Source organism: Ustilaginoidea virens, chromosome 1 (assembly GCF_000687475.1).
Source record: "Ustilaginoidea virens chromosome 1, complete sequence".
NCBI classification, from domain to species: domain Eukaryota; kingdom Fungi; phylum Ascomycota; class Sordariomycetes; order Hypocreales; family Clavicipitaceae; genus Ustilaginoidea; species Ustilaginoidea virens.
Window position 1 is genome coordinate 3,216,019 of NC_057316.1, and position 26,946 is coordinate 3,242,964.

At 54.9% G+C, this 26,946-nt stretch overlaps 12 protein-coding genes across 12 annotated transcripts; 3 read left to right on the forward strand and 9 right to left on the reverse strand.

Annotated features, from left to right (window-relative positions):
• Positions 1-510: 510 nt before the first annotated feature.
• Positions 511-1,356, reverse strand: UV8b_00629 (uncharacterized protein; the record flags this gene model as incomplete). Its single annotated transcript, XM_043138127.1, has 2 exons — positions 511-1,067; positions 1,293-1,356. The coding sequence occupies 2 exons, from the start codon at positions 1,354-1,356 to the stop codon at positions 511-513; spliced, it is 621 nt and encodes a 206-aa protein (XP_042994061.1).
• Positions 1,357-2,302: 946 nt separating this feature from the next.
• On the reverse strand, positions 2,303-4,569 carry UV8b_00630 (uncharacterized protein; the record flags this gene model as incomplete). Its single annotated transcript, XM_043138128.1, has 2 exons — positions 2,303-3,376; positions 3,451-4,569. 2 exons carry the CDS (start codon positions 4,567-4,569, stop codon positions 2,303-2,305), a joined length of 2,193 nt encoding a protein of 730 aa, XP_042994062.1.
• Positions 4,570-5,049: 480 nt separating this feature from the next.
• Positions 5,050-5,370, reverse strand: UV8b_00631 (uncharacterized protein; the record flags this gene model as incomplete). Its single annotated transcript, XM_043138129.1, has 1 exon — positions 5,050-5,370. One exon carries the CDS (start codon positions 5,368-5,370, stop codon positions 5,050-5,052), a length of 321 nt encoding a protein of 106 aa, XP_042994063.1.
• A 637-nt stretch (positions 5,371-6,007) lies between these two features.
• Positions 6,008-7,219, forward strand: UV8b_00632 (uncharacterized protein; the record flags this gene model as incomplete). The annotated part of the gene is made up of 3 exons (XM_043138130.1): positions 6,008-6,044; positions 6,120-6,344; positions 6,555-7,219. 3 exons carry the CDS (start codon positions 6,008-6,010, stop codon positions 7,217-7,219), a joined length of 927 nt encoding a protein of 308 aa, XP_042994064.1.
• A 426-nt stretch (positions 7,220-7,645) lies between these two features.
• Positions 7,646-8,431, reverse strand: UV8b_00633 (uncharacterized protein; the record flags this gene model as incomplete). The annotated part of the gene is made up of 1 exon (XM_043138131.1): positions 7,646-8,431. One exon carries the CDS (start codon positions 8,429-8,431, stop codon positions 7,646-7,648), a length of 786 nt encoding a protein of 261 aa, XP_042994065.1.
• A 1,248-nt stretch (positions 8,432-9,679) lies between these two features.
• On the reverse strand, positions 9,680-12,709 carry UV8b_00634 (uncharacterized protein; the record flags this gene model as incomplete). Its single annotated transcript, XM_043138132.1, has 3 exons — positions 9,680-12,064; positions 12,129-12,240; positions 12,315-12,709. The coding sequence occupies 3 exons, from the start codon at positions 12,707-12,709 to the stop codon at positions 9,680-9,682; spliced, it is 2,892 nt and encodes a 963-aa protein (XP_042994066.1).
• A 1,373-nt stretch (positions 12,710-14,082) lies between these two features.
• UV8b_00635 (uncharacterized protein) lies at positions 14,083-15,711 on the forward strand (the record flags this gene model as incomplete). The annotated part of the gene is made up of 4 exons (XM_043138133.1): positions 14,083-14,162; positions 14,236-14,354; positions 14,410-14,444; positions 14,506-15,711. 4 exons carry the CDS (start codon positions 14,083-14,085, stop codon positions 15,709-15,711), a joined length of 1,440 nt encoding a protein of 479 aa, XP_042994067.1.
• A 198-nt stretch (positions 15,712-15,909) lies between these two features.
• Positions 15,910-16,479, reverse strand: UV8b_00636 (uncharacterized protein; the record flags this gene model as incomplete). The annotated part of the gene is made up of 1 exon (XM_043138134.1): positions 15,910-16,479. One exon carries the CDS (start codon positions 16,477-16,479, stop codon positions 15,910-15,912), a length of 570 nt encoding a protein of 189 aa, XP_042994068.1.
• Positions 16,480-17,511: 1,032 nt separating this feature from the next.
• On the reverse strand, positions 17,512-18,207 carry UV8b_00637 (uncharacterized protein; the record flags this gene model as incomplete). Its single annotated transcript, XM_043138135.1, has 1 exon — positions 17,512-18,207. The coding sequence occupies one exon, from the start codon at positions 18,205-18,207 to the stop codon at positions 17,512-17,514; it is 696 nt and encodes a 231-aa protein (XP_042994069.1).
• Positions 18,208-19,471: 1,264 nt separating this feature from the next.
• Positions 19,472-22,044, forward strand: UV8b_00638 (uncharacterized protein; the record flags this gene model as incomplete). The annotated part of the gene is made up of 2 exons (XM_043138136.1): positions 19,472-21,742; positions 21,859-22,044. The coding sequence occupies 2 exons, from the start codon at positions 19,472-19,474 to the stop codon at positions 22,042-22,044; spliced, it is 2,457 nt and encodes an 818-aa protein (XP_042994070.1).
• Positions 22,045-22,656: 612 nt separating this feature from the next.
• On the reverse strand, positions 22,657-24,380 carry UV8b_00639 (uncharacterized protein; the record flags this gene model as incomplete). The annotated part of the gene is made up of 2 exons (XM_043138137.1): positions 22,657-23,377; positions 23,605-24,380. The coding sequence occupies 2 exons, from the start codon at positions 24,378-24,380 to the stop codon at positions 22,657-22,659; spliced, it is 1,497 nt and encodes a 498-aa protein (XP_042994071.1).
• A 927-nt stretch (positions 24,381-25,307) lies between these two features.
• Positions 25,308-26,587, reverse strand: UV8b_00640 (uncharacterized protein; the record flags this gene model as incomplete). The annotated part of the gene is made up of 4 exons (XM_043138138.1): positions 25,308-25,994; positions 26,059-26,360; positions 26,464-26,470; positions 26,555-26,587. The coding sequence occupies 4 exons, from the start codon at positions 26,585-26,587 to the stop codon at positions 25,308-25,310; spliced, it is 1,029 nt and encodes a 342-aa protein (XP_042994072.1).
• Between the last annotated feature and the right edge of the window lie 359 nt (positions 26,588-26,946).

Genomic DNA, 26,946 nt, shown 5'->3' on the forward strand with positions numbered 1-26,946 from the left:
ATGATGCCAAGCATTTCGTCAGTTTTCTGTGAAGGTGTCAAGTCACATGGAGAGATGGGCCTTTTTTTTTTTTTTTTTTTTTTTTTTTTGGGTTGTTTTGTCTCTTGTTGAAAATCAAATCCGGTTTCGAAATGGATTTCCATCACGTCGCATGCACCATTGCGTCAGGACGCAGAAATGTACATGTCATCATTGCACGTTATAGAGGTTCTCCTTGTTCGTCCTTCATTTCCCTATGAGACCCGTTTCCGATGCTTTACAGGAAGCTCCGCATTGCCCTGAAATGCCCAAGATGACTGAGAAAAATCCCTCAACACCATGACATGATACCATGGAAAAGAGAGGAATTTTCCAAAAAAAAAAAAAAAATTCCACCTGCCTTTTGCCTCAGACACGCAATCGTGCCAAAAGGCAAATGGAATCGATCCCCTCCGTTTGGTCTGAAATCCCGCCCAGCACCTCCCCAACCACCAAAACTCTCCAGAGTCACGCACAACGACGCCAACATTTTTACTTGTGAAGCTTGCGCTGGTAGAAAGCAAGCTCCTCGCCCTCCAAGATGTAGCCGTCGCAGCGACCAGACTGGCCAGGACGGCTGGAGATGATGGCGTACAGGCGACCAGCCTCAAACTGCTTCTCGACGGCGGGGTCGACCTTGCCGCGGGCAGCGAAGCGCTCCGCCTGCTTCTTCTCGACAGACTTGGACTTCTTGACCTCCTCCTCGACCTTGCCCTCCTTGGCGGCCTGCGCCTTTTGGCGTCTGCGGCCAATGGGCTGGCCGTAATGGGCCTCGTACCATTGTCGGAAGGGGGCCGCGTCGATCTGGACGACGGCGCTGCGAGTCAGGGTGTTGGTACGGACGAGCTCGTTGTTGGAAGGGTGGTAGGCGACGACAATGACGCGGGTCTTGCGGGTGCAGCCCTCAGAGGCCCAGGCAAAGTTGCCCGAGTCGAGACGCAGGGCACGGTGCTTGTGGTTGCCGCCGCGGGTGCGGACGGTGTGGATGCGCTTGGCGCCGATACGGGTGTTGGCACCCTGGCGACCAGCTTCGAAAGCGCGCTTCTTCCCTGTTGGCAAAGGTCAGAACGTACGATTCATTTTTAGGCGTTTTCCCGCAACCAGTTTCTCTGTGTTGTCGTCCTTGGACGACCAAAGAAACAAGGAAACAGCTCTAAAAAGACTCAATACGGGCTTTCGAGTATTTCTTCGAGTTGTTTTCTTCCCTCCTCGTGGTCTTTTTTTTTTCCCTCCCGGCCTGACGAAAACAATTGTATGCAAAGTCTGTTACGCACGGTAGTAGGCGCGCTTGGCACCGGACGCGGAGCGCTTGTGGCGGGAGTCACGAGAGATACCCATGATTGCGAGCTCTGGGAACAAAGAATCTGGTTAGTACATGGTTTTCAAAGGTGCAGCTTGGGCTGATTCATCACGAGGTATATCCGAGAGAGTAAGAGATGAGAGGGTTCGGAAAGCCGAATCCGAGTAGGCCAGCAGGCGATGGTCGTTTTATTCGTGGCCCGCTGCGGATCGAAGAGGCTCGGGGTGTCAGGAGCACAAGACTTTGTTGTTCACGTATGTCGCGTGCTTTGCCGTAGTAGTTGTCCTTATGCTAAATCGTCTCTCTCTCTCTCTCTCTCTCTCTCTCTCGTGTTGCTCTCGTGTTGCTCGTTGCGAGGGTTGTGCTGTGCACTCACCTGATGATTATGCGTGCACCAGGCAATCGAAATGGGGACGGATGTGGGAGGAAAAGAAAACAAACTTTGTAAATGGGCCAGTCGATGTGGGCTGAATTGGATCAAAAAAATTGTGCTTGTGGGTTTTCGCTTGCCCCAAGGTACGTACCGCCATGAGGGCACTCGGAGAAAGGTTGCTCCGAAATTCAACGAAGCCTTGTATTTGTCTCATTGGCGGGGGTGTGTTGTGCCTGTGGCAAACAACAGTCCGCTGCTTGTACTCCGTACTCCGCAGCTACTCCCATGTGCATTCTACATTGATACTCCGTAGTATTCCGTCTTTTGACTGCTGTCCTCGTTGAAACCTCAAACGTCTACCGTGTCCCACTGCGTTCATTCCAAATGCTGCGAGATTCGGAGCTGCCGTCCAGCCGACCTTCCCAAGCTCACACACCAAACGCTTGAGATCCTGCTCAGCTGTCCCAGCCCCAGTCTAGACTCGTTGATATCTTCATATTCTAAACGTCGCTGTTATGCTTTTGATAACCAATCCATAAGAAAAGCCATGAGAAAGAGTGAATGAAATAATTATGAATGCTAAGAACAGGGGGAGAGGGAATAGATGAGCATTAGCCGTCGCATATTCTTTCGACAAGCCTGCAGAACCAGCTTGCATCAGCCAAGTCTCCGGGTTCTTCTTCCAAGTCACGGATCACTAGCTGCAGGAAATATGGCTTGGGCTCTGTTTCGAATCGCTCCCTCTCGCTCAGAGGGTCAATCAGTTCTTCGTCGTGGGTAGAGGTTCCAGACCGAATAAAGCGGGTGTTGACTTTGACAGCCATGGTTTCCCAGCAGCGGACGATCCTTTTTGATGTGGAATGATCATCGTCGCTTTCAACAGCAACAACTTCCTTCACAATCCTCAACCTTGGTAAAGGAAAGCAGCGATCTCGCTCTATCGGCCGTCTATTGTCTCCTACTTCTTTGAACTCGGCTAAAGGTGGCCATGTGACCAGCTGAGCGTCGTCATCTGAAATATAGTCTCTGAAACAGTTGCGGGATGCAAAAACTGGTGAGAGCATGTCGTTGAACTGTTTTCCTTGAAGAAAGGGGACAATTTGGGCGACTCCTTTTTTGTTTTCCCCACTGTTGGCTTTCTTGCGCTCCAAAGTGGCCATGCGCTTATCAAGTTCCCGAGACAGCCTTTCCTTCTTGATGTCTATAATTTCTGCTCGTAGTTTGGTAAGTTCTGCTGGATTTCGCGGGACAACTGGAGAATTTAAGGCTCCGATATAACCCAGATTCTTTCCAGTCGTGGAAAATGTCTTGCGTTCGTTGGTCTCCTGGCTCGTCCATCTCTTAGATTGTGACCACGATCCTGACGTACCCGTGATTTTTGCTGCAGGTGGTTGTGTTGACGCTGAGACTGTGCTGAAAGCTCCTCTGTTGGACGTCTTCTTAACGACTTCCAAGACCGGTTCGTTAGTGGCGTATGTTTCTTTTACGAACAAACCTGATCTGGGCGTTCTGCTGATGTGATTGCGCAATGGCGGCCTTGCGCAGGAAAAGCCTCGCTTCTTTCCATTCTCGGCGGCGCAAAGAAGATTGTCGGGGTTCATGGGCGAGGTCTCACTTTTGGGTGGACTAGTGCTGGATTGGACAATTTCGGAGCGCTCGACGGGGTCTGAATAGGTAGATGCCTCCTAAATCAGGCTGGTGAGTGCAATGTGCTTGGTCATGTATTTCATCATCCATGCCTCCCCCTTACGGCGCTTACCTTGACCAAAGTCCCGGGCATGCCAAGAAATGTTTGCGAACCTGAGAGTGATTGGACTGCTTCTGCGTTAAAACAGTTGATGCCACCCTCGGGTAATTGTGTGATTCCGTCGCAAGGCGAAAACTGTCGTCCGACGCTCCCAGCAAAGGGGTCGGTTTGACAGAAATGGCGTGACAGTAGGGGCAATTGCTTATAGCAATTGTCAGCTGAAGCCTGAACAAGACTTGATTGAAATGAATCGGATGAATCAAAGTTGTCAAGATATGGCGTGTATCTTGCGGACGCAGATTCGAAGAACAAAGGCAAGGGTTCGTCAGGACAAGGGGGCGACGGGGCGCTTGCACACGCAAAAGGGCCCTGGGTTAATGAAAGGCTAGCTTCTGAATCGGAATTTGGAGACGTGTTACTGCTGGAAAATCCAGTTTGCGTGCTAGTGATGGATTTTTTTGTCGCACGGCTCGGAGCCTTGCGCCATCCACCAGCATCATCACCCATCTCGCATTTCCCAGCACGGGATGAAGTACAGGCCAGCGGCTTCAACCCAGAAGCATGAGACCCCAAATTGATGCCCCCGTCACGACGCCATGTTGGTTTTTGGCCCAATTTCGTGATACCTGGGGATAGGTCCGGTCCGGGCAGAAGATGCGGTCCACTGACGCTGGCGGAGGAGGCACATGGTTGGGTGCTGAGCCGGCCTGTTGTTGCAAACGTGGTGTCTCGCAGGGCTTTGCCGCAGGAAGAATTGGGAAATATTGGATAGTGAACAATCGGAGGATAAAGAATATGCGGAGGTGTATGATACAAACTCGCGGCAAAGTGTACGGGGTTGCAGTATGGAGGCATACTCCAGCCCTGGGCGGGGTCCGCATAGCTGTTGAGAGGCGAGACGGTGAACAGGTGTGAATACTCCAGTAAGGGGGTTTGATGAGGTGTGAGAGGCTGATTCAAGTCGTGAGGACCAAGTCTGGTTGAGTCGTGATCTGCATGTGACGCGGGTGCCAGAGTATGGACAAAAGGAAAGCAAGGCTCGTGGATGGTCTCGTCCAGGGGAACCGCAGAGGAAGACCAGCCAATTTCTGGACTTGAAAGAGGCGTAAAGTCGCTGGCGCACGGGTTCATTCTGGGTTCATTTAGTGAGAGAGGGGGGGGGGGGGGGGGGCTATTTGGGCGATGAGCTGATTCCGACAGCCTTGGCCTCCTCGACCTTCCCTTTGTTGTATTCAAGAAGCGGCTTGAAAGAAAAACGGAGGTCCGAGAGTGTAGAAGCCTGAAGAGCTCAAGCCGTCACGAGCAGTGCTGTGTGTGATTGTAGCCCAAATACTCTTGAACTGGATCCGCAGAGTGTAGAATTGATGATTGATGTGGTGATTCGATCTTCATGTTGGGGTTTACGGTAATGCGAGGTCATTCCTTTCCCTGCCTCCCCCCCCCCTTTCCCCCCCCACTGGCGACGTGCTGCTACCAAAGATGAAGAATTTGGGAGCAGATTAAGCAGATTAAGCAGATGACAGGGCTTGCAAGCACGCAAGCAACAAGTCGTCAGCTCGGAAAAGGGAAGAGGAAGAGTGATTCGAGGCAGCAACCGCCGAAAGGGCAGTGTCATGGCATGAACTCTGGTGGCTCTGGTGACACAGGAGTGAAGAGCGCCAGGTCGATGGCACGAGCGGGCAGAGCAAAGCAGCAAGATTGGGTAGGCGAGTTGGTCTGGTGTGGTATACACACGTCCACAAGTCGCATCTTGGCCCCCTGGACAGCTGCTGGAGCGAATAGGTCGAGCGAGAGGGAGACTCGAGGTGCAAACAAAGGTCTGACAGCAGCCATATGGCAGCCAGCTGGACCAGTCGTCGCAAAGGTATCACGGTGAATCAGGCACTTGGCAGTGTTGCCGGTCATGGCCCGTGTTTGAGGAACCCTTTGCATGATGGAGCATGTTTGGCAAATAGGAACGAGGAGAGGGCTGAGGAGAATGCTCGACGAGGGGAAACTGGGGAACAGGGCCAGGCGGAACTCGGCAGGAAAAAAATATAAAAGAAATAGAGGGAGGGCAGCGTACGTCAGGCCGGTCACGGTCAAGCTCGCATTTCCGCATCACGGATTTCCTGCCCAACCAAGAAATGCACGAGGACGAAGGTGCTGCACACTGCACACTACACACTGCACAACTTGCACAACTTGCACAACTTATTAACCTCCTCCGATCGGGGACTTGCACGACTTGCACCTACCTGGTACTCGACAGGGAGATAGGAGCCTACTGTAGGTACCTAGGTAGGTACCTAGGTATGTAGTCAGCGGTCACAGTACTGTATGTACTATGCTCTATACAGGTTATGCACGCTGCAGGAGCTGGCCCATGTCCTTTTTAGGCTCGACGGATATTCCGTCAGCCGTCAACTACCTACGTATGTACAAAGCTCCAGTCAGCCTTCTTCCCCAACAGCTTGGTCACCGATTGATTACAGTAGCTCCCATTGCCGTCTGGCAACCCTCCAGAGCTCCTTCAATTTCGTCGTTGCGCTCAACTACCTGAGGTAGCTGTCGTCGAGAGTCGCCCGGCATGGCCACCACCACCACAATCAAGCTCACAAATCGCTGTACGTGCCGTCGCCGCCTTGCCAACGCGGCCCTATTTCCCACCAGCTAACTAACCTCGGTTTCAACACGGGCAGCACCCAAGCAGCCCGTCAAGCGACTTCCCGCATCTGTCGACCTGCCCGCCGATGCCACCGTCGACGACCTCAAGGCCCTCGTCGCCAAAGAAGCCAAGATTGGGGACTTCAACCGTATTGGCATTTTCGACCCGGCCACCAAGAAGACTCTGAAAAACCGCAAAGCCGCGATTGCCGATGAACCCAATGTGCTTGCCGCCAGAGAAGTTCTCGTCAAGGACCTCGGTGCGTTTTTGCCCAGCCTGAAATATATTCTTTCTTTCAGTCGCTCTCGCTCCGTCACCCGAACCAGACGTCTCGTCACGTCACCCCGAAAAAAAATAATAAAATAAAATAAAATAAAACTCCTATTATTTATTAAATTTTTTGAAAAAAAAAAAAAAAACGAAAAAAAAACTGACCCGCTCTTCTCTTCCCGTATTCTTTCCCGTCTAGGCCCCCAGATTGCTTGGAGGACAGTCTTCGTGATTGAATACTTTGGACCCATCCTCCTCCACCTCGTCGTCGTTGCAGCCCGGCCTCTACTTTTCAAAGACGGCCATGGTCCCATGTCCACGAGCCAATGGCTCACCTTTGCCATGATCGTGGCCCATTTCGTCAAGAGAGAAGTCGAAACGCTCTTTGTCCACAAGTTTTCGGCAAACACCATGCCTTTCTTCAACGTCTTCAAGAACAGCTTCTTCTACTGGGCCCTGTCGGGTCTGCTTTGCGCCGTGTCCATCTACAGCCCCAACTCGTTTGCCGCACGGGCCGATACGCCGCTCTTTGATCTTGTTGGCTTTGGCCTGTATCTTTTTGGCGAATCCGCCAATGCCATGGTTCACCTGTACCTGTCTAGTCTTCGATCTGCCGGGGGAACCGAACGCAAGATACCATCTGGCTACGGCTTCTCTCTTGTCACCTGCCCCAACTACATGTACGAGATCCTGTCCTGGGTCGGCATCATCATTGTTAGCCGTGACTGGACGGTGGTTCTCTTCATTGCCATAGGCGCTGCGCAAATGTACGCCTGGGCCAAGGGCAAGGAGGTTGCATATCGCAAGGAGTTTGCCGACAAGTACAAGAAGAAGCGCTATGTCATTCTGCCTGGACTCTTGTAACCAGGCAAGACAAGACAGGCCGAGCTGTGCAAGACGATCGCTGCACAATATCGCGGAAGAGAATCCACTCTCCCCCTTCTCCTCATGCTGCATTCTAATGGAAGATAAAATCATGAAGACGTATAATACATGTTTTGCCCATGTACACTCAAAACGAGTCATGACGTGCATTCTTTCGTTCCCTCATTTTTACCATCATCATGTCTCATGAAATACTTGGTTTCAGTCGTGAACCATGGTCCCGTAAACTTGTGCAGGGCAAATACAAATCCAGAAATCCGCCCTGCAACCCAAAACGTTTCCAACCGACAAAATGCCAAAGCCAGAGCCAAAGGCAAAGCCAAAGAAAGAAAGAATGAAAGAAAGACAAAAAATAAAAGACGTCATCAGCCTCCCGAAGCTCTCCCTTCAACCTCTTTCCCCGATTCAGTCGACAAAGCTCGCCGTCTCGGAGCCCTTTTCCCTCCCAGAACCAGCCTCCTTCAAACTCCTGCTCGCATCGGACCATGCGCTCGTCCCGCGGTCACCCGTCGCAACACCCGAGTCCACGTCCAGGCCCGGTCCCGCATCCGCGTCCGCATCCGCGTCCGCATCCGCACCCGCATCCGCCCGCACTCCGGGTCCCAAGACCTGTTCGCCTTCCCCCCGACCGGGACCCTTCCCCTCGAGATTCGTGACGCCATTCTCCCTGTGCAGGCTGTTGGCCAGATCGACATCCACGTCCATCATGCCTTTCCCGTAGTCTTGCTCTTGATCCTCGCTCGCACTGCTCGCACCGCACTCGCTGCAGCTACTGCCGGCGCGGCAGCCGTTGGCGTTGGCCAGCCGCACCGTCTCCTCGAGCACCAGGAAGCCCCTCTCCAGGACCTCGGCCCAGTTCTGCACGTTGCCCAGCTCCTTGACTCTTCTGGCTGCGCCGTCCGCCTCCCTGGCCAGCTTTTCCCGCTCCCGCCGGAGGGCTTCCGAGGCGCGCAGCACGTCGCGTTCCTGCTTGGCCAGCGCCGCCGCGTTTTCGTGCAGGATGGCCGCGCGCGACTGCAGCTGCGAGTCGACAAGATTGCCTATGGACGCGACGACGGCGGCGCGGGCCTCGGCAACGTGGCGCTGGGTTTCTGGCGAGGGCAGCGTTTGATGGAGCGGCGGGGCGGGCGCTGACGCTGACGCTGACGCTGACGCTGACGCTGCTGCGGTGGTTGCGGGCGGCATGGGCATGGGGATGACGAGATCGGCGACGGGGATGAGGAGGAGGAGGAGGAGGACATGGCTTTTGGTGGCAGCGGGCGGGATGGACCAGACTATATGGATGATGTGGATGGGAAGGGGGGGAGGGGGGGGAAAGAGGTGGCATGTGGTTTTTTTCGTGGTCATGTCTCCGGTCTGTGTGGTCTCTATTAGGAGGTAAATTAGGTAGTTGACACCATCATGAATCATAAACGTACTGTACGTCTACATACCTCCTACCTCTCCTGGTAGCGTAGGGGCATTCGCAGCCTACAGCCAAGACAACAAGACGCACGCACACGCACCCTTCAAGTCCAAATCTCAACCTGCGGTGTGATCATCAAAGTGAATCAGTGGGACCCTTCAACTTTCAGCACTTTCGCAACGGCTAGGCAGATAGATTGTCTTGAAAACGACACAGCTTCAGGTACGATACGATACGATACGATACGATTCAGGCCAGGCCGCAGGTCCAAGTTGCTCACCTGTATCAAGTACCCCCTGCCCACCTGCGGTTACCTAGCGTGGGTTGTGTTTGCAAAGTACATGTACCCGCCTCCTACTAATGGATGTCGGGTCGATCCGCTGGCCACTGCTCATTTCTTGTGCTTAAAAGACTCCAACTTCGAAGCTTCTTTTCCCCCCCAACCTTTGTTGTCCCGCGTCCGTGATATCCCTACAAAGAGCAATAATCGGCCCCGGAGTACATGCAGAGATTTTACACACTGGTCGTCGTCCCCCTATACTACATACGCATGATAGTTGTGGCCTCGTTCCGTTCCTTAAACCCCCCCCCCTCCCCACCCCCGCACCGATTGCAAACCAAACGTAGATGCAAATGACGGGGGAGAGACCCTTTGAAAAGCCCAGCTCTTCTCTCATTAAATTAACAATGCATTACATGACCAGATATAGTACAAGCAACGTCAGATCGCTTAATCACATGGCCACATTTTCCGGGATTCCGTAGCGTTGTGAATACTGCCAGGCGGCCCCAAGGCGTTCGATATCCCCGTAACGCCAGGCTGTGCTGCAAAGACGAATAACAAGGAAAACAAAAAGAAAAAAAAAAAAAAAGGCAACCAGGGCAGACGCAAAGAACAACGGCCTAAAAAGTAGCAAACTAACAAGCGTGCTACGCAAACGATCGAGCCAGCGATTGCAAAGGGCCAATTCATCTTCCCCCAATGTGCTCGTGCTGTTTGCTGCGACATCAGCAATAAAGGGAGGGCCTTTCGGCTAAAGGGCCACTCTACCGCCAGTCGGTTTTGCTAAGCCAAGGCCTCCGTTTGGGCTGAAAGTTGTTGATGTCGATGAGTTGCCATCTGACGACATTGACGAGATGGATGACAAGGAATTAAAGCCGGAATGGCCCCGGGTAATTGTCCCACTTCGAGACATTGATATTCCCGGATTTGCCATGAGAGCATCCGCACGGTCGAAAACATTCCCTTGAAACGCGGCGGCAAAGGATGTGCTGTGCGGCATACTATGAACTGTTGCTTGCATCGCTGGTCCTAGAGCAGCCGTCTGCGGCGTGATTGGCACTTGTGCTGGGGAGATGCATTGAGAAGAGTGTTGACCGCTCAAACTGCCGTCAGGGCCATTTGACCGAAGCAGATGATGCCACGGAGACTGCGTCATGATGATGCTCGTCTCCTTCATGCTTAACTGGATCGGTTTCAGCTTCGTTCGAGTGTCGGGTGGAAGCGAAATACTGTTGAAGCAGTACTTGATTTTCTCCACAAAAGATGCCCAAGTGTCAACAAAGTTTCTACACATGGTCCAGAATGCTGGCCGAGACCTCACACTTGGGTCCTTGAGTTTGATGAGTGAGAGCTTGCTTCTGAGGACCTCGGTCTGTTGAATCGCATTACCACACACGGCAATCAACTGTTTCCAATCGTGAACAAGGGCAAGAGGGACACGTTGTTGCATGGCTGCCCTTAACCCCCCTTGCAGCTGAACATGAAAGTTGGGTAGCGTCCGAAGAACCACATCGCTAGACTTCTGCAAGGATAGAAACACTTTATCGAATTGCGCATCTTCGCCGGTGTAGTCGGTCGACACATCTCGACTACTCAACGAAGAAAAGGACTCGCCTGAGCGTGGCGTTGCTGAAGCGAGTCTTGCAGTGCGGCTTGAGCCACTAGCATGGTGTTGTATCGGTACATCCGTCGCCACACGAAGTTTGGCAAGGTTCTGACTTGTCGCTCCATTGTGGCTGCGCGGTATCCCGGATCTATCCGCGGTTGGGGTCACGAAAGGCTCTCGCTGGAACGGCTTGATAGTTTCGCTGGTATCAGGTATAGCTTGATTCGTCGCAGGCTGGAAGTCGGGCCGTCTTGATGTGACCGAGGCCAAGGTTACGCGGAGTTCCATGATGCTGTTGTAGAGCAACATCAAAAGCGTACGAATATATCGTGCATCTCCATTGTTCACGAAAGTATCAATGTTGTCGGCCAAAAGCGTGCAGACGTGGCCATATGCACTCACGAGCGTATGGCACGCACGGTATACGTTCTCGTTTTCTCGGACCGAGCTTTCTTCGTTCTCCAGCAAAACTGTATCGTGTCTTTGAATCTCCTGCTCCAGCTCTTCAACGTGCGAGTTGGTGTTGTAAACTACAATTTCCAGACTGGAACGTTTGGTTGACCCATCGCTCGTTAGAGTCATAAGCATCTGTATTATTGGATGGATCTGAAAAACCGAGTACAGAATGCCCTTGGCGGCTTCGACGACGGGGTCATATACTTTGGACTCTCGCCGTCTTTCGGGAAGCACCGACAGACGACGAACGTAGATTGGACGCTGGAGATATTGCTCGTTTGTCGTTGTTGGGCTTTTTGGGCCGGGGGGCGTTCCCTGCATGGCAGACCCATGACTTAGGCCGCGATAATGGCTAAACCGGTTATTGGCCTCAATTTCATCCAACGTACCAAGGTCGCTTGTCTTTCTGGAAACGATTCCCATCCTTCGACTGCGACCTTCAGTCCCGCGATCGGTCCGCAGCAACGTCTCTGAGTTGCTGCGAAGTCTCTCATTCACACTGCCAATAGTCAGAGGCATGACGCCGGGTCGACGAACTGCCGTGTTTTGCTGCGACAGTCCTCGATAATGCGATCTCGTCGGAATTGGGGGAGGTCGCGCCGCACCATTGGGTGAACGCCTATCAGGTACATCGGCACCATTGACCTTGATGGGGAAACGCCCACTCGCCGCTCGTTTCAGAGGAAACCGCGGAGCCTCGAAGCCACCTTCGCTAGATTCATCTCCGGTAGCATCACCCTCCATCCGCCCCGTAGTGGCATAATGCCTCAGAAACTTCTTCAACAAGGCCGTGACGGCAACTTCGGTTACCTCGGTCTCCCTAGAAATGCTGTCATTTGGTGGGCTCCCGGATGCGGGCCGTATAGCATCCTTGGGTGGGAAGCTTATGGGGTTGCCCTCGAACTTGAGAACTTGCAGCGAGCCCATGTCGGCTAAGCACATGGGCAATTCACGAATTTGGTTCTTGGGGACAGACAAAACCTTGAGTGAAGTCAGCTTGGCGATGTCGTGTGGTAATATTCGAAGCTGATTTCGCCCTAGGTCTAGAATCTCCAGAGACTTCAAATCGCATAGCTACATATATACAGTCAGAGTGGGAACACAGCCAAGGAAGAGAGCGGTCAAGGAATGATCCTACCGCCAGAGGAAATTCCTTAATCTGATTGCCTCTGATATTCAAATACCGCAGTGACGTGCATTCGGAGAATCGGGAAGGCAATGTTGAGAGCTGATTGTGCGATAAGGCAAGCCTTAATCTCGGAATATGATGCAGAGTGGTTAGTTATTATCCGCATCAATCATCAGTTGCCGTAATGATGCGCACCGTTCAAGCTGATCTTTGACAATATCCACCACTTCCTCGGGCAGTTTTTGTATGCCCTTACGACTGAGGTCGACAGTCACACCAGAGCGCAATCCAGTTCCAACAGCTCCAGCGTCGGCAGCTTGGCCTTCACTCTCGAGGGCATGCTGCATAGCTTCTCGAGCCAGGGCAATCACCTGCGCCGAGGTCATTGATGAGCTTGAGGCCGACAGGGTGGCATTCGCAGCGGCACTGCGAAGGTTCGGGATTGGGGGCGGCGGCGGTGGGGAAGGGCCATTTGAGGTTGCGGTGGAATTGGGAATCGGTCGTCGACCTTGGGCAGGATTGTCTGGTAGCCCACGTACTGACGACGAGGCGGCTACGGTGCCGACAGGTACCCGCTCAGGCCGCTCCATGATGGAGGATAGCAGCAACGACAGCAGAAAGGACGAGTCTCATGCGTAGGTTGTCGGGTGGGGTGGGTGAGATGCAAGAGATGGGAAGGTTGATGTCGGCGTGTACTCAGGACCGACGAGTTGTTCGGGGTTTTTCAAGGGAGAATGTTTCAGAGGCCCCTCGCCCACCCTTAATAGGAAGGCCTTGGAGTCTGTCTCAAACCCGAAAATGCCGGAGTCGGGCGTTTCTGCTTTAAGCCAATCGAGGCTGAGACAGGACGCTGGACCAAGTACGCGTTCTCATGATGGATGGTCGCGATCTTGGGGAAGGATGGCGACTCAATTGACAAGTAAATGGTGACGAGAACAATAGGACCTGCTTTGGCAGCAAACGGGCCGGAAGGAAGGACTGGGTTCGGTTGGGGTGGGAAGGAGGTCGGCCGTGGTTTTCCAAAGCAGGAACGATGAATCAAAGAAAAAGTGTCCAGTTACGACAACTGGTCTGGCCCAGCCTGAACCGGCTTCGCGCCTAGGACCAGACATGTTACAGTACTCACTGCTCCGTACCTCCCACGTTAGGAGGTAGGGAGTCAGGAGTCGGGACTACTTTGCACCAGACGTATGGTGTTCGGGATAAGAACACTACGGTCTGAGTGGGTCCGGTCCGCCCAGTACCTAGGTACCTAGAGGTAGGTGAGCGCCCAGACTCTACTGCGTAGGCGCCCTGCAGGCTGTAGGCGTGCCGCGTGTTGCCCCTGACTGAACCTCCACTTCGGATTGGATTGAGAGTCACACGGAAATTGACCAACCAGACCTGCGTATCTCTCTGGATGGACGTTATGCACGCCGACGCACCAATTGATGTGCACGGCACAACTTGCTCAATTACTCCTCCGAGGCGTGAAATTCCGGTTTGAGTCGAGACAGATATAGAAGTGAAGCAAGGAGCTAGCACGGTGAAGACACCTTGAATCAACCAGAATCTCCTTGAATGGACGTGAAGTTTCCGTTGGTCATTTTGTTTCCATTCACCAGTCGTGACTTGCCCGTTACCCACCTCCTAAGCATAAGTGGTGGCACGTGGCCCCCCCCCCCCCTCTCACCCACCAGCCTCGGCGGTTGCCTTAGGTAAGTAAGTGCCTGGCCCATTCTACACCTGCATCATTCGATAAATGGCTGCAGCTTATCGGGTACCTAATTGAATACCTACTACCTCCGTGGACAATTCAATTGCCATGTGGCATGCGTCTGTACAAGATCGCGCCTTCGACTGAAAATCGGTCCTGTACTCGGAACTCGCTGTCTCTCACCTTCTCCGCTGGCTAAGTTCGCCATGCTGAAACTATGGAACACACGGATTGGGCCCTTTGAGATCTGAGACGTCTTCCTCAACCATGCCAGCTTTGCAAAGAACCAACTCCGGCATAGACATCGGGTTTACTCTTCGGAGACAATTCAACAGAAGTGAGTTTAGGTATGGCCGTCTCCCATTGTATGCTTGACGGGGATTCCACCACACCTTCCATGCTGACGGAGCTCCTATCAAGGCCTCATCAGCGTGAGATCATCGAGGCTGCTTTAAACGGCCATGATGTATATGTGCAAGCTGCTACTTCTTTCGGAAAGAGCTTGTGTTTCCAGCTGCCTGCTGTGATTGATCAGGGCAGTAAGTCTCCGACCTCCAGGAAAGCAGGCGCCCTTCGTTAATGGAGTAAAACAAGTCACCCTGGTGGTCTCTCCTCTTCTCAGTCTCATGGTAAGACGTACCAAAGTTTCGCTTCCCAGTTGCGAGAATTTTCGCTCATCAGATGATTTAGATCAACCAAGTCGAAGCGCTTCGGGGACTAGGCATTGATGCGAGCTCCCTCAACAGCAACACACCGTATTCCGAACGAGATCGCATTCAGCGAGACTTGGAAACCGGGCATCCAAGAACTCGACTGTTATATGTTACCCCAGAGCTATGCTCGGGCTCCAGGTTTCGCCAGCGGCTCCAGCTAGTGCATACACAAAAGGAGTTGGCCAGGATAGCCATCGACGAAGCACATTGTATATCAGAGTGGGGACATGACTTTCGTAAGGATTTCAAACGCCTCTCTTGGTTTCGGGAGACATTTCAAGATGTTCCCATCATGTGCCTCACAGCCACGGCAAATCCTCAAGTCAGGCACGATGTTCTCAGCACGTTGAAGCTCGACCAGACTCCAGAAAGACTGAAATGCTTTCTCATGAGCCCGCAACGTCAAAACCTGCATATTGAGATTCGCTATACCAAAGATGAAGATGATACCCGACTTTCAGATTTTCTGAAATGGATACGAGCGGTTTATGACAGAAGGCGTGCCGAATCCCGAAAACAAGAATTATTCCTAGAAGGCGAAAGGGTTGAAAACGTTCCTGGCATCATATACACCATGTCACGGGATGAATGCGAATCATTATCGGCCGCCTTACGGGACGAGGGAATAGGGGCACGACCCTTTCATGCGAGACTATCCAAGGATGCGAAAGAAACCACGTTGAATCGATGGATCAACAACGAACCAGGCTATGACATCATCGTGGCAACAACCGCGTTTGGCATGGGCATCGACAAGAACAATGTGCGGTTTGTCGTCCACTGGCGCATACCAAAGTCATTTGAGGGATACTACCAAGAAGCAGGGCGGGCAGGACGCGATGGCAACGCTAGCTACTGTTTTTTGTACTATAGCCGGGAAGACCTGGAACGGGTCATGCGAATGGTTCGGAATGATTGCAAAGAAGGGTCAAACTCGAAAGCCCGGTTGCGCAGCCTGCAAGCTCTGGCGATGTATTGCGAGAATACCGACGCATGCCGACATGCAGGAATATGTAAATACTTTGGAGAGACTTCTATCCCGGAATGCGACTTTGCTTGCGATTGGCATAAGGATGCCCACGGTTTGGAAACCCGGTTTCTCAAGGGCCTGGCCAGTCAAGACTGGGTAAGCACGCAGGCGATGCAAGGCACTTATGACGACTACGATCACGAGGACTGCTGAGGTGTAAGGGGAGCAGGAGAGTTGGCTTACCGGGGGGGGGGGATATATAAGTCTTTTCACCTGGGCAAAGAAAAGCTTCACGATACGGCTTGGTCACAGACAGCTAACAAGCTAAGCTACTCTATCCAGTTGATAGCATGGCTCCTCAAGAACCGCCACACATTCAGTACATCTCTCACCCCGATAGGTTTCCACGTGTCAAAATCCCCCATTGGGATTAGGATTGACAATAACTTTTCCCACGTCGGAAACAGGAGGAATCACAGACCGTCCCGTCAAAGCAGCCCGTTCCCTGTACCTCGACAGGCTCACGCCCGGGTTATCAAAGTTCTGGTTGACAACGCCGACCATGCCGTTCTGGCAATGATCCCCCGCCTGTTGAGGGCAGTAATACCAGATGGTGGCCATGTCCCTGACCACAATCTGGAACACGTTGCGAGCCTGGCCCTGCTCGGTGGCGAACTCGAAGCCCGGGAAGAAACCTGACCCTGACCCTGACCCTGACCCAGAGCCGAGAGGCCGGCAGGGGTCGGCGAAGCTGGACTGGGCGACGGAGTGGTTCCGCGGGAGGAAGTGCCACTCTACCACGTCGCCGACTTGGGCGACGACGTTGTCCGGATCGAACCTGAGGCCACCGAGGCCGGCGACAACCGAGTGCGTCACGCCGGTCAGGGGCGTGGTTTTGGTGGCATTGTCAGTGGATGGGGAGGGGGCTGCCGTGCCGGTGAGGGCGAGGCAAAGCAGGGCGAGGAGGAGCTTGACGGCCATGGGATTGCAACAGGCGGTGATGGCTGCGCAGGAAGGAGTAAGATGTTGCGAGGCTTTCTTTTGCGTCCGAAGGGGACTAGATGACCCCAACTACGGGGACGGGGACGGGGACTCCCTCATTTATACCCACGTCAGGGTCGGGAGCGTGGAAAAAGTACACCGGCCGGGGGGCCGTGAAGAGCTGTTGTTTCTCGCCGTGCTTACGTTGAGAGAGACGATGGCCCTGGCGAGATGTAATCGATCCGAAGACGTAGGGGCATGAGGCGCGGCATGAGGCGCAGCATGCAAATTGCGAAAGTGCCCCGAAAAGCAAGGCCGATAGATGCAAAAAAAATATCACGAGACGCCTTTATTTTGCGAGTCTGTGTTACGCCCTTTTGTTGCTTCTGGGGGATTGGCTTGGCCGGATTTGCGCAACTGCGGCAGGGCTGTGCTGACGTTGGGGAAGGGGAGGGGAACGGCCTGGTGACGGGTCGGTGGGTGCTATTCTATTCTCGCCTGGCTTTGGCAAGGCAACGGTAAGCAATGGCTTTTCCATTGTCATCCGGGCGGAGGTCTAGAATGAGTCGAGCTGGGAGTGCGTGTGGATGTGCGTGTGGATGTGCGTGAGGATGTGCGTGTGCGTGTGGGAAGACGAGGGGGCTGTCAGCTGTGAGGCTGAGAAGTTGAATCAGAAATCACAACCTCTCCCGCTGACGGGAAATATGTTCTGTGGCTCGCAGTAAACTGTTGAAGACTCTGAATCGGGAGTAGACGAAATACTGTATCGATTTCAAGGCCTTGGAGCATGACCGTCATGGTTCGTGACGTTTTGGTCTCGGCAGCTTCTGGCTATTGGCTACAACGTTAGCACAAAGCTCATTGCTCGCGGGGGGGGCAAGCATCGAGATCTGTTGTCGTGGGCTTCCCTGCTCGTTTTCTCTCCTCCTCCTCCTCCTCTTCTTCTCCTCCTCCTCCTCCTCCTCCTCCTCCTCCTCCTCCTCCTCCTCCTCCTCCTCCCTCTTCTTCTTCTTCTTCTTTACAAGCCCCTCTTCAATGCTTCTTTGCCTCCTTTCGAGCCCTCATCTCGGCAACCACCTTGTCGAATCTTCTAAACACCAATGCCCCTTCAAAGACACAGCTTACAATCCACAACCACCACTGTCCTGACCATCTGTCCACGCCGTGCTTGCGCAGCCTTGAGTAGTCTAGATAGATAGGCTCAAGGGTATGAGCGCCAATGACTGGAAGCACAAGAGTCTTGACCAGCCAGCGGAATGATTCGGGCCCGCCGGGGAAATGCGCAAGCAGGAGAGTCCAGATGCGGGAGCCCGGCACAACCCATGGCAAGCTGGCGAGGCAGAAGAAATAAAGAGCGACGCCGGCCACGACGACGCCTTGGGCGAAACCGGGCCCGCGGTATCTGGTCACGTAAACGTCGCTGATGCCCAGATGCTTGCGGGCAATGGCGTCCATCTCGACGACTCGAGGGCGGACGTCGTTCCAGGACTGCAGCGGGGGGTTGAACTGGACGACGTAGTCGGCACCGCCTGCGCGAATCCGCATGCCTTGGAGCGTGATGTCTCGCAGAGAAGCTCCGCAGGCCTGCCGTCGAGTGAGGCCGCAGTAGTGACGGAGGTAGTGCCTGAGCTCCCTGGCGTGAGACTGGTTCATGTGAGAGAGGATTCGGTCCTGCAAACCTCGGTCGCCTCCGCCGCTGAAGGGAGCAGGAGAGGCAGTAGCCGCCATGGTGAGTTGAACTGCCCTGGAGGTTTGGTTTTTGTTGGCGTGGGCGCGGGTGCGGACGGAGCAGAGGAGGTGACGAGACGAGATAGATTGATGGACTTTGCACGTCGGGTTGATCCTTCGGGGGGGGGGGGGGGGGGGGGGGGGGGGGGGAAGAAGGCTAGGCTGGATCTGGATCAACCGAGGAAGCTGCGCTGCCTATGGAGTACAGAAGCACAAAAGCACAGAAGCACCAGACGCATCCCGGGTTGGGAGTTGGTTGCTTTTTGGGGATTCCGACCTATCAAGGCACGTTGGTGACGGCTTGATTCAGCCAAGAACAAGGTGGACAGGAGGATGAGCCAGGATGGACGGCTGAGAATACGGATAGACTGTTGATAACCTGTAACCTGTGGGGTCAATGATCTGTGCCCAAGGTACCTAAGGTTAGGTAAGGTACCTAGGTAGTTACCTAGGTACCTGCCTAAGGTAGGTGTAGGTGTACCTGGCTTGTAGCGGTGAATAGCGGGTGCCCGGGGTGTGCGCCGGTGCGGGATCCTGGGTGGCGCCGATGCCGGCTAGCAACTAGTGGCGGCTTTTCAGAGCAGTTGACATATGTACTATGTACTCCGTAATAATAACTGCTGTGAGCACAACCAGACCCGTTGACATGCCCGCTATGCCAGTCTGCCTGTCTGCCTGTCTGCCTGTCTGCCAAGTCTGATCTGCCCCTCACTTTGGCGGAGTTTATGGCTCCGGCTTGCGTGCTTCGGAGGCCGAAAACTCCGAGCGGCAGCGCTGACTCAGCAGTCCGCACGGCTCCGAGTACCTGGTACCTAGCACCTTCCAGGTGCACGTACGCAGCGACGGGTACTCCGTACTCCGCATTCCAACAAGTCTCCGACGACGTCTTGTCAGTCAAACTTGGCCCATGCTCGGAATTCCGCTCGGTGTTTGTCCTCATTAGGCCAAACAAACCCAACCCTCCCAGCGCTTCGCTCGGATTCGCTCGGGACCTCGTTTTTTTTTATCAGATCAGATTGATAGAGGTTTTGTAGAGGGTTTTGTAAAAGGTGTTTGCCTGCCAAAGCCGAGATACAGCGACGACTTTCTTTGAAACCAGCCCTCGGCCCCCCCCCCCCCCCCTCCCTCCTGCCCGCAGGCAACTCAAGGCCAGTTTGGGCGGCGGCAGCTCCGACAAAAGACGCCCGTCGCTCCCGAAAGCAAGACGGCAACCAGAGCGGCGGCAGCGGCGGCGGCAGCGGCAGCGGCAGCGGCAGCACCAAGCATGACGGAGAGAAGCGAAACCACCGACTCGGACGGCGGCTCGCGCACCCACGGCGACGCCGACCAGCCGCCCGCCCGCAAGAAGCAGCGCATCCGTCTGAGCTGTCTCGAGTGCCGGCGCCGCAAGCTGTCCTGCGACCGCGGCTTCCCGTGCGAGCGGTGCATCAAGAGCGGCACCCCGGACCGCTGCAGCTACGAGTCTCGGAGCGGAGAGGTCGTCAATGCGGCGTCGGGCATGCCCCCCCCGTTCGCGCAGCTGGACTCGCGCAAGCTCGGGCTCTGCGGCGGCGACTCGCACCCGGGCTTCTCGTCCCGCGAGGACCACGAACGGATCCGCCGGCTGGAGTGGGAAACCGCCCAGCTCAAGGCGCTGCTGCTCGCTCGCCCCGGCACGGGCTCCCTCGACGGCGGCGACGGCAACAGCAGCGGCAACGGCAACGGCAACGGCAACGGCAACGGCAATGGCGCCGCATCCGTCGCCAGGGAGAGCGAGGAGCGCCCGGCCGGCAGGGACGGGCAGCCACAGCCGCGCCCAGAGGTGCAGGAGTGCATCGAGGCCACCAAGATGAACGGCGGCAAGGGAGAGCTCCGCTTCTTCCGCGGCAAGGGCTTCCGCACCCGCTACTTCGGCCCGCACAACGCCAGCATGGCGTTTGTCGAGCTGAGCGGGCTGTGCCCGTTTATGCGCGAGACGGCCGACGAGTGGCTTCGCCCCGTCATCCTGCACGATCGCAAGGACCGCAAGCGCCGCCAGGAGGACCGCGACGCCTTGTTCCAGAAGCCCGATCCCGCGCTCGAAGCCCTCCTCCCCACCAGGGACGAAGCCGAGGCCCTGGTGTCCGTCTATCTCGACCAGTTCGAGCAGATTCACCGCATCGTCCACATCCCCACCTTCCGCCGGGAGTACGCCGAGTACTGGGAGCCGGGCAGCCGATCCCGCCACGCCGCCTTCACCGCCCTGCTGCTGTCCATGATGGCCGTCACCAGCTGCGTGCACACGCACAACAAGAGCCTCAGGTTCATCGGCATGATGTCCAACGCGCGCCACTGGGCCCAGCGGTGGATCAACTCGTGCGACGACTGGCTGTCGCGGCAGAGCCAGAAGCACCGCAAGCTCATCCACTTCCAAATCGCCTGCCTGCTGTACCTCGGCAAGCGCGTCAACACCATCAAGAAGAAGAGGTTCTGGACCAGCTCCGGGGCCCTCATCCAGGACGGCATCTCGGTCGGCCTGCACCGGGAGCCGAGCCACATGGGCGGCGGCAACATCACCGTGTACAACCAGGAGATGCGCCGGCGCATCTGGGCGACGGTGCAAGAGCTCGACATGCAGGCGTCCTTTGACCACGGCCTGCCGACTCTGCTCAGCCAGCTCCACTACGACACGGACGCGCCGCGGAACCTGGACGACGACGACTTTGGCGAGGACTCGGTCGACCTGCCGCCGTCCAAGCCGGCGCGCGAGTACACCTTCTGCTCCTTCCAGAACCTCGCCCGCCAGAGCCTGCCGCTGCGGCTCGAGCTGAGCAGGCTGCTGACCGGGCCCTTGTCGGGCATCGACTACGACCAAGTGATTCGGTACACCAACGACCTGACGCACGAGATTGACGCCCTCCCCTCGTGGAACATGAACCTGTGCGCGGCCAAGGACAAGGAGAAGAACCCGCTCGTGGCGTACACCCTGCTGCACGTGCAGCTGAGGCAGTACATGATCCCCCTTCACCAGCCCTACCTCAAGCTGCGCAAGCAAAACTCCAAGTACCAGTACTCGGAAATCATCTACTACAACGCGGCCCGCGACATTGTGCTCCTCCACGACAAGCTCTACGAGCAAGGCATGCGCTCGCTCAACTTTTTGCGCGAGGACGCGCTGACGACGGCCATCAACCTGTGCAGCGTCACCATGCTGCAGCCCCGCGGGTCCACCAACATGATCATGGTCAACTCCCACCACACGCTCAAGCTGATTGAGAAGTGCATCGACATGAAGGAAGATCGTCTGCTGCGGTGCGGCAACAACGAGCCTTGGGGCTACTCCATCATGTGCTCCGCGCTCGGCCTGCTCGAGGCCCACCTGGGGACCAAGACGCCCGAGGTGGCCAAGTCGACCTCTTCCGAGAGATTTGTCAATCTTCACTACAGGGTGCTTGCCAACCAGGAACCACCCGCGGCCTCTGACAATGCCCCGAGCACGTCTGCCGGTGGCGCGACGACCTTGCCCGCTCCTAGCCTCGAGCCTAGCTCTGGAATGGGTGTGCCGGACCGGCCAAAGGTAAGTAATCTCCCTTGCCGCTGCAAAGCATCCCTCCTCAACAAACCCACAGATTTCATTTCATCACTGCATCTTTCCAGCACAGGACAGCTGACGCAAGCGTGATTTTCGTCTAGTTTGCAACGCCATTTACCTTCCCGCCATCATTGCCATCCGTGCCTGTAGATTCCTCTACAGCCCCCGCTACTACGTGGATGCTGCCGGCCGGTGACCAAGCCCAGCTGTTTAACATGGATCCCAGTCTAGAGCTGCTTGGGCTAAATCTGAATGAGATTTGGGGCGAGTCGTGGGAGCTTGGCTGACTTTCCGTCTCTCTGTCTCCTTTGCCTCTATCTTGCTCTTCCTCCTCCTCCTCCTCCTCCTCCTCCTCCTCCTCCTCCTCCTCCTCCTCCTCCTCCTCCTCCTCCTCCTCTTCTTCTTCTTCTTCTTTCTTCTTTTCCTTCTGGTTTTGCATTTACATATGGACACGGGCAGCGTTGGTCTCATGCACTGCGGAAAAAGCTAATGATAACCAGATGGGCGGAAGAGTCTGGCTCGGAAATGTGTGGTATGAATTATGATGATCGGGACGGCTCTTTTCGACCTGGGTTTGGCTTTTCGTTGCTGCCAAAAAATAAGCCTTAGACTGAGCAAACTGTACACTACGCTGGAGATACCAGAACATCGGCGTGCAATGAATGGGTGTGAAAACTCGAATGGCAAAGTCTTCCAAGGAAAACCGAGACTCGGAGGTGTGATTGATGTGTGAGCAGCAAGGCTCACCATTTCATTGCTTGCCGTTGAATATTATTACATTTAGAATTACATTATACTACAACACGAGAAAACACACACACACACACACACACACACACACATTTAAAAAAAAATGAAACTCTTCACCTCTGAGTTTATACTCTATCTTCTTTAATCACTCACAACTTCGCCTCCTCGGTGGGTATCCACGCCTTGATCTCAGCCACGGTATCTACAACTCTCTTCCTCACCACATCATCCGATACGTCGCACAGATCCTCAAACTTCAGGCATGTCTCCTCTAGAGTCTTGGCATGGATGGTGGTCGAGCGTGAGCGCAGGCCCTCGGGATCCTCCACAGCCTGGCGGATAAAACCCGCCCAGCCGTCCAGGCAGCGCCTAGACTCGGGCAGGCCGGTCAGCACCAGAGCAAAGCAGTGCGGCATGGATTCGTACTCTTCAAACACGACAGTTACGCCTTCTCCCTCCAGCTTCTGCGCCACAAACTTGTCTTCGTAGGCTAGTCTCTCCCACCCGGCGCAAATGTATACTGGGGGAAATCCTGACCAGTCCCGCCTCATGACGGGCGATACCAGGGGGTGCGTCATCAGGTCGTCCGCTGCGTACATGTACTTGCGCGGCGGGCTGGCCGGCCATATGGCGCAGGGCTTGAGACCCTTCCGGCCCAGGTTGCCGGGAGGGCCGAGGTAGTCGAAAGTCGCGGGTCTCTTGCCGTAGAACGGCTCTGAGCTATGGGATAAGTCGAGCCACGGCGAGTTGCAGGCGACTGCGGCGGGGATGGGTATCGCGCACTCCTTGCCATGCCACAGGATGCGTTGGCCCAGGCGGTTGAGTTCGACGACGACTTGTAACAAAGACATTGCCAGATTGCCCCCGGCGCTTGATTACCCGCAAGATTAGTTAGAGAGAGACGATCTCATGAGAAACTTCCATAGATTGGGAGTTCTTTGTCAAAGTGAGCTTTGGCCACCGAGACACATGCTCCCGGAAGAGAAGGCGGCCAAAGAAAAAAAAAAAAGGAAAGAAAGAAAGAAAGAAAGAAAGAAAATAAGAAGGGGGGGGGGGGGGGAATCAAAGGATAGAAAAAGAAGGACAATGCTGCTTACCTATCTCCTGCAAAAACGATATGCTCCGGCTTCACAGGCTCGTGCCACGACCCGGGTGGAGGGTAGAGAAGAGCCAGATAGGCCACAAAGCAGTCCAAAAGGGCAGAGGGAAACGGGTTCTGCGGCACAAGCCTATACCGGACAGAGAAAGCTCGACCACCTGTAATCTTGGCCAGCTTCTTCACAGTGGAACGATGCGTAGCTGGATCCATCAGCGCATGTCCACCGCCGTGAAAGTAAAGGACGGTCGTGTGGGCCTTTACTTCCTTCATCATCTCGGCATACTTGTCTTGTTCAGAAATGTCGGGCAAGGACTCGTCCTCTTTGGCGTCCGCTCGGTATCCCGTCCACTCGCTGTATACTGGGACAGCCTCGGGCATGTCAAGGACCGGAGCCGGCACGTCTGGATTGTTCAGCGTCTCAATGGCCTTGGCCAATGCCAGCTTCAAGGACGCTGGATCTGGCAGCTGGGGAGTTGTATATTTGCTGATCCACAGGCGTCCCTTGACGGGCAGCTGGGGTAACGACCGGTTTTGGGTTCGAGTAAACATTCCGCCGCGCGCCTTGGGGGCGATGAAGGCTCGTAGGAAAGCTACCGTCAGGACGCTCCGAAGGTCATTGTACGCAGACGTCTCCGAGAGGTTGAGCGTGTGTAGAAGCGAAACACGGACGAGGAGCGGCATGTAGGAGAGGCCGAGCCAGAACAGGGCAGAGACGGATGGCCGTTGGAGAGGTTGCAGCGAAGGCTGGTTGTCTGAGGGCGTGGTGTCGGCCATGATGGGGTGACGTCGAGAATGGGGAGAGCGGGCGCCCTGCCGAGTGAGTGAGTCGAGACCAGCTTGTTTCTCGAGTGTAGCGCTTGCGTTGCAGGGGAAATGGCAATTCCCAGAGTTTCACGGTTGCATGACGGAGTGAGTGGGCGAACGAGGGTTTGTGTCGAGGGTGTAGTTGGCCAAGCAGAGACAAGTGGCTAGAGGCAGACGGCGAGACTCCGCGGTTCCAGGTTCCCGAACCCAAACACACAAAATCCAACATGAAAATCTGCAACTTGGTAGTGGCAAGTCTGCGGAGGAGCCCAGATGCACGTCGCCCAGATACATGTCGCCCAGAATACGCGTCGCCCAGAATACGCGTCGCCTAGATACGTGCAGGGAGGGCGGAGCCCAAGGCAGCTCCGTGAATCCGTTCGTGCCGAGGCAACGACTTCCATGGTACCAGACGCATTGCATGGGAAGCAAGCTTGCTCGGCAATTTAATTACAGGCTACGGGCCGGGCCATTGCAATCACGTCTTGGCCACGTCCATGATGACAGGAGACAATTTCATCCGAGGACCAGCGGTTCCGGCTTTGTGGCGCATTGGCGCACTGCTGCTATACATGTATTGACAGTTTCCTGCCCAAATTACCTCCCCTTCACATGACGACACCAAACCAGGGCCACGCATATTCGTCGTACATGACAACTGCTTGGACATTGGAAGACGTCGCGTCGCGTGTTGCTCGCCACAGATATGAAACAACCGGGTGATTAACAAGATTTCGCCATTGAGCCCTTGTGCGAACCGGAAACTATGTGCGAGTTGGTTCTGGTGGGAGCTGGCGAGCATATAGTACATTCCGGGTATTTCGCCTTCCCTCTCCTGCGTCCCGGCTCACGTCCGTCGCCTCGAGTCTTACAAAATGAGAGAGAGCGGCTGTTGGCTCACTCTTTGCTGCTGCCCTCGGTCTCCTTGGCGCCTGATGAGCTGGACGCAGACTGGGCCGCTGCCATCTGCCAAGCAGGAATGGAGGCCTTATTGGAAGCGTTACTGCTCGACAATGTGGAAGGTCGGCTGAAGCTGCTCGGGGCTAGGTTTTTGGGAGGCTCAGCAGATGAAGCCGATGTGCTAGCAGGTTCCGGCGCGGATTCAACGGTTGGTGCCGACGGCGTGATGGATCGACTCGGGACGAGAGTACTACTGCCTGCTTGACGGGCGAAAGAGTTGCTGTTGGCGGGTGACGAACTGGCCGCCATCCGTTGGGAAACGAGGGTCTTGAGGCTGACTAGTTCTGTGTTGAGCTCGGATAGGCGATTATCGGTCAGGCTTCTCTGGTTGTCCATAGCCTTGGGGATGGCGTCCTTCAAAGCGACAACATCCTCACGAAGGCGCTGGGCATCGTCTTCGCGACGGCGGTTGGCAGCTTTCAGATCAGCCATGACTGTCTCGAGATCGGCGAGAGCAGAATCTAGTTTTTCGCTCCTTTGCTGCTCGGCTTCCTTGAGCGTCTCGGTATCCTTGGCCAATTGCTCGACCAATGCAAAGGCCTTGTCAAACTGCTCCTCTATCGACTTCTTGTCCTGCTCCAGCCTTTCTGGTGTCGGAGGTGCAATGAGGGGGTACACGTAGCGCTTTGGTATCGATACCAGTTAGGAGCGGCACCCGTCAATTTCGTGCTGCGCGCATTCAACGTACCTTGGTGAGCGAGTAGAGGCCGTAGCCGACCCCGCTCATGACAGTGGCCATGATGAACCAGTCTCGCCAGTCTCTTCGTGGCATTGGGGCGGGAGTTTGCCATGCTTGCTGGGGATAGGGTGGATAGTACTGTTGCGGGGGCCCAGCAGGAGGGCCATATTGAGAACCGGCAGCTGGAGGTGCTGGACCGTTACCGACTCGGGCCAGAGCGATGTTGATCTCCTCTTGGGTCAGGTTTTTCGATCGCAAGAAAGAAACCTTGTTCTCGACGGTAGATGAGGCCACACTAGGATCCTGCAGAACTACGCAGGTTGTCAAAAAAAATAAAATAAAATAAAAATAAAAATAAAAATGAAAAAAAAGGAAGGGATTCAGTGCGGCATGGTGCCGTAAATGATTACTAACATTGAGCCTTTTTGGGTTTTGGAGCAAGTCAGAAACATGGAGACTCTTTGGGTTGATTTTGATGGTATGGGAACATGTCGAGGTTACTCACCGCAGAGGCCACGAGGTCCTCGCGGATCGCCATACTGGACGCTATCTTCTCGAAAATTACTGCATTATCAAGCCCAAGTAGAGGGCAAATCGTATGACGGCGACCAAGCACCAGAAATCTCGCTTGTTGGTTGATATGGAGTGAAGGAGAGATGACGAGCCAGATGCTTGCTTGCTTGATCAATCGAGGCTCAGGCAAAGCTTGCGAGTGGAGCCAAGTTCCGACCAACCGAGGCATGCCTTCCAGATCAAGGCTAGGAGGGGCCCACTGGCGGTGACTGGCCCAATTTACCTGAATCATGTGATCACGCGCAGGTCTGACTGCCCCGCTGTTGAGCAGCGTTCGTTGGGCTGCTAAAAGAAAGCCCTGCCGTGGAATTGCGTCCAATTAGA